The sequence below is a fragment of the Triplophysa dalaica genome, chromosome 9 (assembly GCF_015846415.1).
Source record: "Triplophysa dalaica isolate WHDGS20190420 chromosome 9, ASM1584641v1, whole genome shotgun sequence".
NCBI lineage: Eukaryota > Metazoa > Chordata > Actinopteri > Cypriniformes > Nemacheilidae > Triplophysa > Triplophysa dalaica.
In genome coordinates this window covers 12540202-12557533 of record NC_079550.1, presented here as the reverse complement: position 1 = coordinate 12557533, position 17332 = coordinate 12540202, and the positions used below count along the sequence as shown (strand labels likewise).

Genomic DNA, 17332 nt, shown 5'->3' with positions numbered 1-17332 from the left:
AAGCCTCAAACTGAACATTGCGATGGATTCTGTTGTGCTAAGAGGGACCGTATCGCATCATAATGATGAAAGCGTGCACTGGTGTGGATGGTAAAGAGCAATGGCGCTCGGGCACAGTTGAGAGCAACCGTGCTAACTGCGAGTAAGCCCTGAGTCTACCTGCATTTAAGGATTTGTAATAACCAAAACATGTTTTAAATCTATCAATCCAAAAATCACAATTTCCCTATTCAATACTGCACAACTGCATGAGTTTTTGCATATAGAGAAGCGAGTTCGCTCTAACACCTCAGCCAAAACCACAATGGGCACATCCACAAGGCAAATGACTCATTGTCTTCCAAGCTTACATGCTGAGATTTACGTTAGTCAACTTGCAGTTACTAGGCGTGTTTGAAGGATATTCAGCTGCTTCACCCAAGGTAAAGGTGAGCGTAGGTGTGGCCCTGTGGTGCAGTGAAAGGCACATTTGTCTGAAGGTAGAGGGGGGCAGGGCAGAAGGGGAGAGGCCTAGGGTGTCAGACATTGTTTTGCCTCAGCAGGAGCTGATGATTCTTACTTAGACAGTTTTGGTGCAGAAGAGTGCTGCGGAGGAAAAGGAGTGGCTGTTGTGTGCATGCCAAAGTCACGGCAGGGTGTGAGGCCCGCCCACCCTGACTCTTCATTTACACTCCAGTGAGAGCGTCTCTCACCCACTATGGTCACCATCATGAGCACATAACAAGATCAGGGGCTAGCATTTACCTGCCAGTCCGTGTCAGGGGCAGTACTGGTATGCAGAAAACATCTGAACACCATTCATGCAGGAATAATCTGCTGCTTAACAAGTCCTGAATATGAATCTTTGAATTGCAGAAAACATTGTGTGTGTGTGTGTGTGTGTGTGTTAGAAGTGCACAGCCCTTGTGTTGATACTGTGAACTAAAGCTTATGTCAACCGACCGGTTTTCAATTAGAAAATAATGGGTTTGAAAATCAGGGATTCAAGCAAGATCTGCACAGTCACAGACTATAAACACTTATCCACAACAAAGCTAGTTTTATGTATCTTATATTTAAAAAAAAAAGCTAAGCACAATATTGAGGTAACTCCCGTTCTCGTCCTCAGCCTACTGTAATGCAAAAAATACACAAACAAATGAAATTTTAGCAATGCTAACAGGTAACCTTATACGTGTTTTTATAAATGTCATTTACAGTCAATACATTTTTTTAAATTTGTGCATTACAGTGATGACAAAATGTGTCATAAGAATGATGATCTGCTTAGCTGATTGAAAGTTTCACAATTCAGAAATACTTTATGGTCATAAAAATATTAGGGATGTAACAAAATCAAAGTATCACGGTACAATAATACCTCGACGTAATGCCTGCGGTACAATATTTATTGCCATATTTAAAAAGACAAATGAAGACTTGGAAAAAAGTGCCATAAGTATTTCATACAGTTATGTGACCACGATAATATATAGACAATTTTGCAATTGCGCTAAAATTAGATCAATAATATTTTTAAATTCCTAAAAATGTGTTTTATTGTGCGATTCATCCAATGATATTGCTTACACATGGAAGATAGCCAAATATGAAGATTCTGTCAACATTGTCAATTCAAACCTGTAAGAGTTTTTCTGCAGAACACAAAAATAGATATTTTGCAGAATGTTTGTAAGCAAACAGCGGCGGTGCCCAGTCACTTCTATTGTTTGGACACAAAACCAATGCAAATGAATGGGCACTGCCATTGTTCGTTTGCCAACGTTCTTCAAAATATCACCTTTGTTGTTCTGCAAATGAACGAAAGTCATACAGGTTTGAAATGACAAGAGGGAGAGGAAATGATGACAGAATTTTCATTGCTGTGAAAACTATCACTTTAAGTGAATCAAAGCAATACATCATAGTAGCACTACTGCATAAATTATTTATTTGACTTGGTTATACAAGTTGGTCTCTGCTTTTGAAAATTAACAGTAAACTCAGAATGACTACAAGTGTGAAAAACAACTATTTAAAATAAAAAACATCTCTCAATAGTAGGCAATGTTCTTCTACACTTCTATATAATTCTCTCAGGGCACCTACCTTGAACAGAAAGAATTGGAAAGAATTTTACTTAATGCCGATCTTGGAATTGTTGTTCCATTTAGAACAATTTCATTAGAACTGTAAACCAACCTGCTCGCATTTAATCGATTTATATTCAGTTGGTTAATTATGTTTGGATGCTTACAGGATATACTGTTACGGTCCTAAATGTCAATTTGCAATTCATGTGGGAGAGCAAATGAGGTCTAGACAAACACTAAATGACTTTGAACCGCTTTAAACTCTGGATGAAAACATGAGAGACGTGTGGTTTAGACTTGAGTAACAAAGGGCATATACTCTGTCAAAGGACATATCACCTGCAGTCATAACAGATAAAATGAAAACCATGCAGTTATATCAAAGCATTAGCTGTGGATGGTCAAAACTGAGCAGTTTAATCCTGATATTGGTACTGATGCTGTATGGTCATAAAGAAAAAATCAAGGTAGACAAACACAACTATGTAGACCGCTTGTTTATCAATTTTTGCAATAACTGAAAGCCTATCTGTCATCACCGACATACCCAGACTGTGCGCTAGACAACCGGTCTGCCTTCCCTAATGACGTAAGTGGTAAAGACCTGTAAGACCAATTCTACCATAACAGAACTCGGAAAACATGCTTTGACTGACGTGGCCCTTTTTAGGCTTTAAAAACAAATGCTATGCAAGTGTTGAACAAACAGTGCCTATTGATAAACGTATCGAACTTTTCCAGGGCTTGGTTTAAACCAATCACTTGCTATGGAAAAGACTGAATACAGTCAATAGCCAATGACAGGATGATAAAGTGAGACAAGACTTCTCGCTCAATTTGTGTCGTAGTGTAAATATTGATGATCGAGATATATGTCTGTTTGCTTGGTGATGCAGTGAACCGTGCGTTTACAATAATACAGACAGTCATTGATTGATGGAGCATTCAAGATAGCAGCATTGCTTAACAATATTCAGACTACCAACAATGACACAACAAAACGCATCTAAAACGCATACAAACACACAAGGGCAAGCCCTATAAACCAAGAATGCTGATATGCTTCAAACTGCATTCATGATCTGCATCCACCAACTACACAGATCTACAGGTACACGGCAGGATAACAATGAAAACAAATCCGCAAACAAAACAAAAACACTGTACATACCTGTCAGTGAGTGTGGACCGTGTGTCGCTCATTGGGCTTGTTTTTAGCTTTTATTCATCCTACATCCAACAATCATTTTCAGATTCATGAGGAGAGGCATCAGTTTGTGATGTTGCATCCGTCTTCAGTCCAGGAGGTGTACTGATCCCCCCCAAAAAACACAAAATGTTAGTAAACCTAAGTTTGCCTTGTTCTTTAAAACAATCATATGTAATAAGTGACACATATGAATATTACCAAGTCAAACTTTTAGAGAACACGATTGATTTGACCTATTTTTACTCATCGCACTACACATACCCAAACGTTAAGTCTCCACAGAGGACACATGCATCACATTTTCCAGCACCAGCTACCAACCTGAAATTGCTTTTTCCTATGATCCTCTCTGGTGCCAGTTTAGTGCAACTAATAAATGATCCTGAATTACTTTAAAGAACATTTGGTTCCCAACAGCAGCTGTGCTGCTCACTGATACGTATAATCTATAGTTAAAACATATGCGGATAAACACTAACATCTAACTTAAAACGCAAATAATGTACAACACATACACTACTTAATCTTATATAAGTAACTTGCTGAGTCAACATGGACAGACAGTTTGTTAAGAGACATGCGACGATAAAGCAAATTCGTCCACTAAAGTAAACCTCGCACTGCTTTCGTATTTTCGGTTATTTACGTCACTGCCCAGCTATAAACTTACCGTAACATGCAGAAACGGCTCCCAGATAAATCCAAAATGTTTCCCGCAACAGTTCGCAGGAAGTTACACAGAGTCCTTTGAAAATTAAAAACACTTTTCACTTAACTAATGCCGGAGACGTGTGTGTGTGTGTGTAACCCACAGCCAACACAGCAGCGGTCGTACCGCAATCCAGACTGCAGGCAAGGCCTTTGCTATGCTAAAGCTAACGGCAGCCTGTCGTCCACTTTAAAGATGAGACGCGATATTTCCCCCGACAACAATAAACACCAGTGTGCATCGACAACAATCCCACAGTCATCCGGGCAGGAAAATATGTGTGCACTCATACACGTGTCATCCTGCGGAGAGTTTCCATGGAGCGGCGGCGAAATCACTTCATCGTAAAAAACGCACTCAATAAAGTTCGCGCGGGTCGTCCCCGGGGCTTTTAAGAGCTAAAATGAAGAATTCCTTAAGACATCCAAGTTAAAAGTTCACGGTAAAATGATTCCGGAGGTTGTAGGTTTCGAACCATCAAACTGAGGAAAGTTGAGATGCGACGGACTGCCACCGCGTCTCCAATGGGGCTGTGTATCCAAACCCATTGAGCTGCCTACATAGACAGCATTTCCGACTCGCGTGCGCAGTAGAGCAGACACAGAAGGTTATATATTTCGCATTTTGTCCAGAAATGCTGTCTATGTGGTAAGTTTGATAGCTTTTTTTTGACACAAATCATATTTTGGTGACGGTTCAGTGTACAATGGACGTTCAAAGATGCTTCCTTGGCACAAATTCACTCAAATGCAGGAACTCATTGAAACGCGGCCAGGGACTTAAGTACCAAAATACCAAAGAGCGGTTACGCATTTAAATTGTGTTTTTGTAGGTTTACGCGTCCAGCCACCAAGTAAATGTAATTTGTTAAACATGTATAGTGAATTCTGTATAACAATGTATGACTAGACGACACGGTTTACGTTTACATATGTGGTGGCACATTTTTGTAAGCGCTGGACAACTTGTTAAGTTACGTCGCTTTCTGTAAACGCGTCTGCCAAAATGTGCAAATGTAAATGCTCGTGAAAATGAAACAAACTAACAGCCCTTGTGAAATACTTCAACTATTATGTTAGTTTGCCACATTGTGGACGTTAGAAGAACTGCATTACGCCGAACACGACACATACTGGATTTTCTTAACGTTTTAAACGTTGGCCAGACTGATACTAGGACATATATATGACGTATGCAATCTAATTTATAATATTTGTCTATCTTGTTATTTGGGTATGTTTGTTACAGTGCCAGTTTATTGGTCTGCACCTTCACACACTATAGGTTGATTTTAAGTGGTCAGCACGGATTTACAAAACGAATTTTGAGTTATTACCAGATTAAACATCCTATAGTCAGCTACTACGCTTGCATTGTTCTAGATCATGTTGTAGCATTAGGTTACATGCTAGTGTGGTGTTAAATAATATTAGCATCTTGGCCTGGAACAATGTGTTAATATAATTGATTACATTGACAGATGTGATGCGACGGTTGAACAACACACCGGACCGTTCCTTACCTTCAAGCAGACACAACTTGATGTGATTGTGGCCAGTTGTCTGCAGAAACCTGTGATGGACGAGATGCTTCTTCTCACTTTCACCATGTTGACTTCTTCCCTCAGAGTCAAGTTCTGTTTCAGCATCAAATATGCCACAAGTAATGTTGGTGATCGGCTCACTCCCACACGACAGTGAACCAGGATTTTTCCTGTTGGTAGAAGAAATAACAATATTTACTTTAAATGATGCAGAACTAAAAGTTCAGAGATTTAATGAGCTAAGATAAGTTCTGGAGATCAACCTTCCCGTGGAGTCCATGTTCATGATATAAGAAATCAACCTTAACCTGAGCTTTTGTTACATAAGAGAAAATCGTGTTCAAGCAAACATCCTGTAAGTGTCAGAACGCCCTTACTGAAACTACAACTTATATTCACACCAGGCCCAGCAAACGGAAGGTCCTGGAATGCACCTACATATGACGTCATTGATAGGTTGAACACCGACTCCACAGAAAAATATCAACGACTATTCCTCTAGCCCCGCCCACTGGTTCGCGCATGACCGTAGTGAAGTAACACATGTGGAGATAGAGCCGAGCAAAAAAGTTATAAACATGCCGTTAAAGATCTCTAAATATTGCGCAGTGCCTGGTTGTGGAAGAACACAGTCGCTGCATAACCTTCCCTCGATTTCCGACATTCGGAATGCTTGGTTAAAGTTTATTTTTAAAGACGGTCCAGCTCACGTGGGTAAAACATTGAGCGTTTGTTCGCTTCATTTCACCGACGATTGCTTCGTGAACAAGGCACAGGTCGACGCTGGATTTGGGGAGAGACTAAGATTAAAAAGCAGTTCTGTGCCGTCAATATTGGATCCGACAAGAGTGGCGCAGCACTCTTATGTAAGTACACATACTTGGAAATAAAATGTTTAGTGTAATGCAATGTAAGTCGCTTTGGATAAAAGCGTGTGCCAAATGTGTAAATGTAAATATGTCATGATGTGTAACCTAACGTTACGTGTCTAACCAAATTCACAGAAGGCTCCAACTAAGCAGGATGCAGCTTGTCAAACAGACACACAGAAGTGTATATCGAAGGGCACACAGCTGTCCTTTGGAACCTTGGGACCTAAATTCAGAAGCAAAGGTTTTTATGTTGTTTATACACACGCATACACAAAGAAATAAAATAAGTTGACCGAGACACACACACACACACACACGCACATGTATATGAAGACCATGAAGTGCGTTTGTATCTCGGTCAACTTTTTTTGTTCACTGTGTGCAAAATAAGTTTTATTGTTGGTCAAATATTGTCTATATTGTTACTAGACGCAAGTCATTAAAATGGAAAACATTGTAATTTTTGGTGTGTGTGTTACTTAATTATCACATATAAGCTTACCGGTAGCTTTAAAGGGGTCATTTGACGCGGCTAAAACAAATATTATTGTTTGTTTAAGATGTAATACAATGTGTATACACGGTTCAAGGTAAAAATCGCAGTATTTTCCACATACCGTGCATGTTTGTATCTCCTCTTTGCTCCGCCTCTCTAAAACGGAGATGGTGGTCTAGTGGGTTAAATCACTGAACTGGTAAATCAGGTTGCTGGTTTGATCCCAGCATCCACCACCAGTGTGTCCTTGAGCAAGACACTTTACTCCATGTTGCTCCAGGGGGATTGTCCCTGTAATAAGTGCACTGTACGTCGCTTTGGATAAAAGCGTCTGTCAAATGACTAAATGTAAATGTAAAATGCTCTGATATTTTACAAAGCTCGTCGCTCTGAAAAGCGAGGTGTGCTATGATTGGCCAGTTCACTAGTGCGTAATGATTGGATGAATACTGCACGAAAATGTTATGCCTCTTACCATATTCGGAACATAAGGGTGCGACGGTACAATGAGATTTACAAGATTTACAAGACCGCCCACCTCACTTGTGTTTAAATTTGGGCGGTCTTAGTCAAATCGTGTTAAGAAAAAACGTAGATTCGCCGGGGTGTGGTTACACAAGGTGATTCAGGCAGGTCTGAGTAACTTATAACAAACCAAAGACAAAGGAAAACGCGTATTTACAGCGAATCCCTCCTTAAGTATGTAAGGTAATGTTTAAGGACATAACATATTTGAAAAAAAAAAAATGTCGTAAAAGTATCTGTTTTTTTATAGGAACACAGACAGAAGTGTCATGTATAAGTGTATGTGTTTCATCCACTACGACTGGTGAAAGTTTCACACCTTCTGCTTCGCTACCTTGGAGTTCAACACCTCTGAATGATTCAAGGCCACCAAAAAGAGCTCGTCTAGAACTGGGGACGGAGGAAAGTGCTTCCTTTGAGGTCCTTGATCAGCAGGACACGACATATGAGCCGGCGGAGTGTGACATCACTGTCACAGAGTCATCACAACATCAGTAAGTGATTTTTATCTTATTTATTCATGTTATAGCATTTTTAAGAGATTACATACTGGTGGAATGTAACTTGTTTCTTTTTTATTTCATTTCATTTGAAGATATATGTCGACACAGGAGGAGACAAAATACATTGTATTTGAAAACTGCCTCCTGCAACTGTTTGATACCTGTCCAGTGTGCTCGAGACGCTGCGATGTCCGTGCTCGAAGAAATGGGACTTTTGTTGCAGTAGATCAACTGTGCCCACATTGTCAATACTTCCGACAATGGAAAAGCCAACCGGTTGTTGGGAGCACACCTTTGGGCAACCTTCAGTTATCTGCTGCCGTATACTTTACTGGTGGATCGTTCTTCCAATTGGAAAAGGTGTTTGTAAAGGAAATAATTGAAAACAAGAACATAATTATAGTATTCTTTACAACAATTTATTGTTTATGGATTTTAGATATTCAACACAATGCATGTCAAGAGCATTACTCGCAGAACTTTCAGAAAGCATGCCAGCATGTATCTGGAACCGGCAATTATTTACACGTGGAAGAAGGAACAAGAAGAACTGTTGCAGCAGCTAAGCCTGGGGGACAAAGTCATTGTGGGTGGTGATATGAGAGCGGACTCACCAGGTAAAAGAAGACTTGTGTTTGCAGCGTACATTAGTTAAGCTGTACCTTTTTTAATCAAATGTTTAACTTTCCTGTGATTCAATGGTTAGAGTATGGCAGTAGCAATGCCATGGTCGTAGGTTCTATCCCAGGGGATTGCACATACTGTAGTCAGAAACAAATTTATAATACAATGCAATGCAAGTCGCTTTGAATAGAAGCGTCTGCCAAATGCATAAATGTAAATGATTAATAACATCATAAACACATGTACTGTATATGTACTCACAAATCTCTTTCAGGCCATTCGGCAAAGTATGGTACCTACACCGTTATGGACCTCAAGAGCAACATTATCTTGGACATACAGCTTGTGCGGGTTAGAACCAAAACATCAATCTATTCAATTCAACTGCACTCCCTATATATAACTTTGTTTATTTTTGATTTAACTGTTTTTCTTTTGTTTCTCAATTCTTAATCCAGAGAAATGAGGTTGCTGGCAACTGCCATATGGAAAAGGAGGGACTGAAAAGAAGTCTTGAATTTCTGGAGGCACATGGTGTGAGGCTTGAATGTATCGTTACAGATCGTCACCCGCAAATTAAACATTTTTTGAGGGACTGTAAAATAACACAGTTCTATGACGTTTGGCATCTGGAAAAAGGTACCTTTTTCACTAGATATAAATTTAGACTTTGACTTGTTGTTCCCTTATGTGGAATAATGATGTGATTACTACCGGACTGCCTATCACATTGTAATTTTTTTCAGGCCTGTCAAAGAAGTTGGAACAAATTGGCAGAGATAAGGACTGTCAAGTGGTGAAAAAGTGGCAGCAGAGCATAAAGAATCATGTTTATTGGACCGCAGCTTCTTCCAGAACAGCAGAGGAGAGAGTAGCGAAATGGACATCCATGGTTAACCACATTCAAGACATTCACGCACATGACGACCCAGCCTACCCACAGTGTGCACATGAAATCCGTGCAACGAAGGACCGGAGCAAATGGTTCCAACAAGGTGTCCACATTATATCTACTTATTTAATTGCATTGTTTAAAGGTTTGAAATCAACCGGAAAATGTAATATAATATTAGGAAAAGTCCATTTGTAATTGTATCTTATTTGTTGACAGGAACTAAAGCACTGTACACTGTCCAAAAGCTTCTTACAAACAAGAGAATGTTGAAAGACGTCGAGAAACTCAGCCCTCACTATCAAACTTCATCTTTGGAAGAGTTTCACAGTGTAATTTTACGCTTTGCTCCAAAAAACGTCATTTATTCTCACCTTGGAATGTTATGCAGGTGTGTATGAATGTATTTAAGTGTCTTTATTACCTCTGCTGATATAATTTGTAACTTTTTTCTCCAGACTGTACTTGGCAGGTATGCATTTCAACGAGAACTCCAGCTGTCCTCAGGCTAAAACGAAAACTGGTCAACCATTATATAGGCTGTTGTTTCCCAAAGCCAAAAAGGGCGAATACTCTACACGGCCATTAAAGTCACAGGCAACATATTGTAAGTTAAACAAATTTATTGACGTACACAATTAAGTTAATAAAAGCTGAACCATAAATATTATTAACATTTATGCCACTTGTGCAATTATATTTTTACAGGTTATGTCAACAATCTGATGACATTCCTTTTTGAAAAGGTGATGCCAGACCCTCTACCCTACATGGAGGAGATTCACAAAATCAAAATCCCTGAAACACTCTCAGCTCAGTATGACGGACCCTATATGGAAGAAGCCATCACAAGTGGCGGTCTAAATCCAACATAACTGCCTGAAGCATCATGACACTCTTGCCGTGTACGCAGGACAACACAAGACGGGATAACAACCCTGTTCCTCCTGCCAAGATAGCACCAGCGCACAAAAGTCCTGTATGCCAAGTGCCTGAAAGGCCTAATCTGAAAGACATTGACAAAGTCCGAGACATTTCTTTGTTTTGTTCTTTTATTGTAAATTTATGAAAAAACGTGTAATATTTACTATGTTAATATGTACTAAAAACATTACAGCAGTTTTTTCTTCAAAACACAGTTTTTTCCATTGAAAGATACTATAGTGTGTTTACATAAATTTAATTGTAATGACCTGACTGCTTTACAATGTTGTAATGATTGAGTGTTCAATACTATAACTTAGACTTCTGTGACATGATATGAATATTACTGTTCTGCTCATCTGAGTGTCAAGGAGCCATAATCAGCTCTGTAAACATTAAGTGCATTCTGTAGTGAATGCACATTTAGGCAAACTGGTTTAAAGCCTAGGTGATGGGTCATGCAGGTAACTGTGTCTGGTATCTGGTAATTCTAACAACCTAAAAAAACAAGAACAGTAATTACTTTTATTATATACACACAAAAAAGCATTATGTGCGTCAGGCTTACCTAAGGAATCTCCAAACAGCTTATATTTTATTTTTCTTTTGGCATAACAGCACAGTTTTTACAGATACACCTGCAGATTATTGACGGCAAGTGATTTATCATTTTAATTGCAAAATGGCAGTGTGTAACTGGCAACGTACACATTTCACTTTACTTAAAATGCTGAACCAATAATACTGGGTTGAAACCCGGGTTAAAATTACTTATTGATTTTGATGTTTTGAATGTAAAATCCACGCGAACGTCATAAGTAGACCACAGACAACAGTATAAAATAATACAAGGGCCAGTTCATGACACCTTTAAATCCTTCTCTATCACCTTCTTCTTTATCTTGTTCAGGTGATTCTAGTCTGAATGACACTTTGCAGTATTACAGATGTCTATGAATGAAAACTGCTTGCCTCCTCCCGTCAGTGCTGAATGAATAAACTCTGCTGCAGTGTTAAAGTGGAGTGTTAAAGTCAAACCCGGACGTATCATTTGTTTCTATGCTGAGGTATGTGATGCTCATGCAGTCATATAGATCTCACCGCCACATCTGGAGGTGTGAGCGCAGTTTACAAATTGTTTTACTGTAAACAGTTTACAGCTGGCATTATTTGTCCTTTAGTAAGAAAGAATTGATTTTTTTTTTTGATGTTGCATTGTCATATTTGACTATATGACAATGACCGGAAACTAAACCCTCAAACAAACAAACAAACAAAAAATATTTTTAGTAATGATCACTATAATGTTTATTGGATTTATCAATCGGTGTGGTCAGTTCACCTTGACAGATGGTCATCTTCACAATGAAATGTGGGTATATTTCAAACATTCAATTTTTTATTCAAGACACTAATCTTACAGACTTCGTTTAATAATCTGCCAGGAACATTTAAAAGTGTTTCAAAAAATATCTGAGTACTGCACATTCATGTTAAAAGTTTAATTAAAGAGAACATAAGAGTACAAATAATTAAAATTCATTTATGACAATTAATGTTCCTAATTACAAAAATATAATTTCCATAAATGGGCAGTTAAAACACTTAATTCCTTACGAGTACAAATATATCACATTAGATTTGTAGTTAATAATAATGGCAAATATTACAATCTTTAAAAAAATGGTTTAAGGGCACGGATGTTTTCCATGTGTATACTGAAAGAGTATATCAAAGACAAAGGAACTTTATTAATATTAAAAATATGTAAACATCAATTAGCTGCAGAGCTATATTAGCTGGTCACCTGTTCTGAATCAAATGCTTTTCTCCAGTATTAAAAATGAAAGGCCAATAAGCCTGTTGTATCTGAGAAATCTTTCAATCTCTCTTCACATCTTGCCCATTGACATCTGCCATACTGTGGCGATTCATCCAACGCTGGTATTTGACATGGGATTTCCGATATGCGAAACGGGCAATGTCAGCCATGAAGACCCATGACAGTGCGTACATGGCAACACCACCACATTTAATAATAAACTTGGGTCTCGGAGAGATGAGCTCGCAGTACAGCATAGTGCCGCCGACGAAAATCCGCATAAACACGAACAACATCACAAAGAGAACATCCACAAGGTCTCCAAGGAAGCTGTCGTAACGGCCGGAATGTTTCAAGAACCAGCGAGTCTGGAGGAGGGGGTTTGTGATCTCGCTGCCGAACAGCACGGCGCAACCCTCAATACCTGACTCTCCCAGCAACAGGGTCAGCAGAATACCCAGGATGCTCATGGTGTGGTGGGCGAGCATCACCAGCCCCTCGGTGCGGAAGTACACGCACCACACCATGTCAAAGATAAAGTAGCCCAGACTGATCACCATAGCAGTAATCTGCAGAGGGGTGTTCTTTGTACCTGCAAATGAAAAGTATACAGTATGTAGCAAACATTAGCATCTTTCACCCAATTAAACGATTATTTTTGACATACATATTATTCATAATAACACATTATGACAAACCTAACCTGGGTAGGTGAAAGGCCACGGTCCATCTACGTATCCGATGTAAGCTGTTACACAGACAGCAAGAATGCCATGGAGTAGTGTAACAAGTCGACAGTTCCACTCGTAGCCACAAGAGCCATTTGTGTAACACAGCAAAGCGTACAGAGCAATCCACCCAGCTAAACAAACTCCAACTCCCAACAGCAACGGCGACATCTTTATTCTGTGAATCTAATAAATTACAAAAATTACAAATAAACATGATATATTAAAATGTTAATCGGACTAGTGAATACAGAGATGGGCAGTATTTAGTTACAAATTACAAATACTTACTCATCAAATGTATTTAAATAAAGTATAAAATACTGCTGTGAACAAATGTATTTAATTAAAATAGAAGTAACTTATCATTTGAAAATGCAAATACAATTGCAAGCAATCATTTGAAGTGCGAGAGTAACAGTGGAGTAAGATACACATAGAAGAAAAAGAGAAAAGTTGTATTGTTTTATTAAGAGATTTGTTTTTGCCGTTATGCCTTTAATTGTAAAGCTTATTGATGGAGAGGACAGGAAGCGAAGGGGGTGAGTTCGGGAAAGGACCACGAGGCGGGAATCGAACCCGGGTCGCCCGATGCGTAACATCTCGGAGCACTGTCCACTAGGTTTCTTGACTTAAGTTCTTATCTTTAGTTTTCTTAACTAAACAGCAGTCCATCAACCGCTCAGTATTGCTAGTCCTATATTTAAGCCTTGTGTCAGGACCCGGAGCAATGGGGCAAGCTGGCATTTTTCAAACCACTGGGGCAGTTCCCCGGGACGTAATGCCATAGGTGCTCGACTTTAGGCAGCACTACAAACTGCATAGTATGTTTTATAGACAATTGCCTGTTGTACATCTACATCTCCTATCAGGCAAAAAGATGATTCAACTGGTTTTCCAGGAAACAGTCAGCTATGCATGTAGATCAGTTTAAATCTAACAATGAATGTCAATCTGTTTTCTGAAGCACACCAAAAACTTGTAATTTGGTGAAATTAGATCAATAGGACCAATGCAATTGTTGTAATTGCCTAGCTAAGTCAGTCTTCAGTTTAGCATCTTATATGTTTTTTCAGGTACAAGATTGTATGTTGTTTTGACAATAATATTGCATATGGTAAACATGGAATTTATTCAAAGTGGTAATTGGTGGAGAGCAGACGCGATTTCTTTAAGACTGCAAGAGAAGTTCAGCTTCCCCTATAATTGTCAAAAAATGAGTGATCAAATATATGTACTATTACGTTAACATTTTATTGACTAAAAATGCGTTAAACACTTTCATCTCGAACAAAAACAATTTCGTTCAGAATCAGCTACTTAGGTCGGCTGACTCGATTTCCTTCTCATTCATTCCCGTAGCGTACAGTGCATTACTCTGTTGAAGGCCAGCGTCCATTGACGTCAATGGGGCTGCTTTAAACAGTTTTTTTCAGTGCTTAGAAACAAGACGGTCAATGGATAATGCTGCGATTATGTCCCGCCCACGGACACTCAGCATCTCTGGGATGAATGGAGGAGTGGGCTGGCCCGGACTCCGAGCATCTGCGTGATGATTGGAGGGTCTGTCATCTCTTTTTAATCCACTTTTATGTCCTAAAACGCTCGTTTTTTTGGGGTCGACAGCTTATAAAAACGTATTTCTTGTTTTTTTTAGCTTGTTTGCTATACACATTGTCACATATCAGCTTTTAGACATTTTTTTTTTTATAAATCATAAATGACAAGGAGGCGGCAGCTTCTCGCAATGCAAAGAGACGGTTGGTGTGGGCGTGTCACTCTGTGTCTCCATTTCCAACTCAGTCCCATCGCGAATTTTGCATGTGTAGTCGAAAGACAAACTGCTGCAACCTTCATCGTATATTTCACACAATTTCACACCACATTCATTGTTTCACGTTAACATAATTCCCACATTTCCTCCCGTTGAGTTAAATATATATATATTTATATATTAGATTGTTTGTTCATTAATTCATATAGTCTGAACTAGACAGCTAGCAAACTGCACACGATGGCAGACAGTGCTAATATTGTCGACCTGATTTTGGCAAAGCCATTAGAAAGTCTTCCTTACGAGGAGAAACTTAGAATTAAACAGCAGGGCAGATCAACACCTAAGATTGATTTAGTGCAAAAGATAAGGAAAAGTAACAGGTCTTTTCAGCTCTCCTGGTATGACAAAGTTAGCTGGCTGACTGAAAGTGCTGTGAAAAAGAAAATGTACTGCTGGCCATGTCTCTTGACATGGGTTACAGAGAATTTTCTTGAAAAGGAACGTAGGGCAGAATTTACATATAAACAAATGGACAATTTTTATGATTTAGGCCGAAAACGAGCTTCCCCTCTTTAAAAGATCAGCAGCCGCCACTGGTGGAGAGGCATTAAAGGTATACTAAAAAATATGTCTTAAAATATTGTCTTCTTAAATATTTTCAGGGATTTCTTGTACAGTGGTGCCACCCAGCCTGGTGATGAAAGTTATTGCACGCAAGTACATACTGACATATTTGAATATGTACTTAAAAAAAAACAGTCTCTCAGAATATTTAATAACAACTGACTTATTTTGTTAAGGAAAACAGAACTGTCAAAATCCTCAAAAGTAATGAAATACATATTTTAAGTACATTGAATGAAAAACTGTCCAATTCTGAGTGCATCCATTATAAGAAGTACTTACATGAAACAGCACAACTCTGTTGAAAGAGGAAATAATGTCTTGCGTGCGATTCTGCTGTAGGATAACCACTAAAACCCTTCAAGTGTGTAAAGGACCAGCATTGGATTTCACATGAACAGTTGAGAAATCCTCAAGTCTGGCTTACATTAGGTCGTGTCAAAATTAGAGCAAAAGTTACTGTGGCAACATTATCCACTTTCCTCTTTTCTAAATTCCAACAATGTTGTCAGCACATGAACTCCACGAGCACTATCTGTCAATATTAGCGGTCCCATATCAGACTATTCAAATTATGGGATACTGGTATGGTCTTATCAAACAGCCAATAACACAGGCATTGTTCTTGTAACAGGTGTCATTCCCAAAGTTACAAAGTTCAAAACGACAAACTATTTAAAAGCATAAACTAGAGAGTTGCTCCGGACAACGAGTCTGAGTACCGAGAAACAAAGGCTAATACACCAAATGAAGGTGTAGATTTTATTAAATAAAGAGTAGAAGGCTAATCCTGTAATAAAGAAATACGTATATTCTGCTTAGAAGTATATATATATTTATTGATTCACCTTTTAAAATGTTCACGTCCACAACAACATGTTCATTGACAGGCCGAGCAGTTATTTAGTCCTCATGGATGCGCTCCGTCTCTGTGACTCCAGCCTCAGCACCTCTCGTACCCGACACGAGGCCTTGAGGGATCTCCGAGTTCATCTGCGTGTTCATCTCCGGCATTGTCTTGGAGATGGGACGCAAATCACCGCCTAAACAAAAGCCACATTTCAGCCCTGAGCCCTCGATCTCTCAGCAGCTGGCCAACACACAGTGAGGATGACAACAAAGAGGAAGATACGTGCTTTACAGGAGGGCGCCCTCTGCTGGTATGGACCGCGCAAGACTCTATTGGAAAAACACATCCTATAGGATAGATATAAAGGAAATTGTATTGATTTAATTGATACTACATTATTATGGTCTTTGTAGGTCTCCACTGTTGGTTGCTTGCGGATAGGAATCAATATAACATCAAATCATGCTGGAAAAAGATCCAAATACACAACATAAAGGAATTATAATAGTTATAATGCTAAACAGATATTGTTGCCTGTTTTCTACGTTGACTACTTTTCTGGAGCTTTTTGTTTGCTGTTACAGTTATCATACCTCTGTTACTTGAGACTGCTTAAAACAAGTAGGCCATGTAAGAATTATTGCTAAGAAATGATTTGGTTAGATTTTTCACAAATGTGGGATTGATATATTTTTTAAGTTAACATTAGACAAAACATTTCAAGGGTAAGGCCTTTTCTATTCTTTATGACATCGCAATGCTGCCTCTGTTGAAGATCTGTAAAATCCGTCACTGCTGATGTGTGTTTTGACAGTTACATGTTAATCAGCCGAACGGTGAAATACTTTATAGTTCTGCACAAATTGATTATGTGTTTGGGGAAGAAAACAAGCTTGCAGCCTGTCTTTGGGCAGGCCAAAAGATCGGTGCTATTCCTAAGCAAAGAGGAGTAAAGTGGAGGCAACAAACAACAGCGAGGCTTCTTTTCAAACACTTGGCTTCTGGCTCATTTACAAATGCCTGTCAGTAACAGAGATGAGGTTCCTATCGAACTAGATGAACCAGAGGGTGATGACATTATAGACTGGAGTCCCACAATCCCATCATCTTCAGAGCATTTATAAGAAAATCTCAAGTTGTCTTCACGAACCTGAGCCAATC

At 39.0% G+C, this 17332-nt stretch overlaps 3 protein-coding genes across 8 annotated transcripts in view; 1 reads left to right on the top strand and 2 right to left on the bottom strand.

Moving 5' to 3' along the window:
• The window catches only part of arhgef12a (Rho guanine nucleotide exchange factor (GEF) 12a), a 50100-nt gene extending 45578 nt beyond the window's left edge, over positions 1–4522 (bottom strand). For 2 of the 3 annotated variants that reach the window (XM_056756395.1, XM_056756397.1), the window contains exons 1-2: positions 3953–4522; positions 3244–3384 (exon numbers count right to left, since the gene is read on the bottom strand). In XM_056756395.1, the coding sequence (XP_056612373.1) occupies positions 3244–3275 (32 nt within the window). In that variant the 5' untranslated portion in view covers positions 3276–3384; positions 3953–4522. The remainder of the gene's footprint in view (positions 1–3243; positions 3385–3952) is intronic. The other variant, XM_056756396.1, reaches the window with a different exon arrangement.
• Positions 4523–4551: 29 nt separating this feature from the next.
• Positions 4552–11424, top strand: LOC130428401 (uncharacterized). 2 transcript variants are annotated; one of them, XR_008907450.1, is made up of 12 exons: positions 4552–4639; positions 5472–6400; positions 6539–6647; positions 7678–7921; positions 8023–8290; positions 8370–8547; positions 8829–8905; positions 9013–9193; positions 9301–9549; positions 9666–9778; positions 9905–10053; positions 10155–10292. XR_008907450.1 is itself a non-coding variant. In XM_056756398.1 (12 exons), exons 2-12 carry the CDS (start codon positions 6113–6115, stop codon positions 10319–10321), a joined length of 2082 nt encoding a protein of 693 aa, XP_056612376.1. In that variant the 5' UTR covers positions 4552–4639; positions 5472–6112; the 3' UTR covers positions 10322–11424. The 2 variants fall into 2 exon arrangements, 1 of the variants encoding a protein (XP_056612376.1); XM_056756398.1 differs by having other exon boundaries at positions 9666–9837; positions 10155–11424.
• A 255-nt stretch (positions 11425–11679) lies between these two features.
• On the bottom strand, positions 11680–16446 carry tlcd5a (TLC domain containing 5a). Of its 3 annotated transcripts, none has more exons than XM_056756839.1 (3): positions 16170–16446; positions 12896–13098; positions 11680–12784 (listed from the first exon to the last, which is right to left on the bottom strand). In XM_056756839.1, the coding sequence occupies exons 2-3, from the start codon at positions 13089–13091 to the stop codon at positions 12252–12254; spliced, it is 729 nt and encodes a 242-aa protein (XP_056612817.1). In that variant the 5' UTR covers positions 13092–13098; positions 16170–16446; the 3' UTR covers positions 11680–12251. The 3 variants fall into 3 exon arrangements, with proteins under 3 accessions (XP_056612817.1, XP_056612815.1, XP_056612816.1); XM_056756837.1 differs by having other exon boundaries at positions 12896–13106; positions 16170–16445; XM_056756838.1 differs by lacking the exon at positions 16170–16446 and adding an exon at positions 15604–16059 and having other exon boundaries at positions 12896–13106.
• Between the last annotated feature and the right edge of the window lie 886 nt (positions 16447–17332).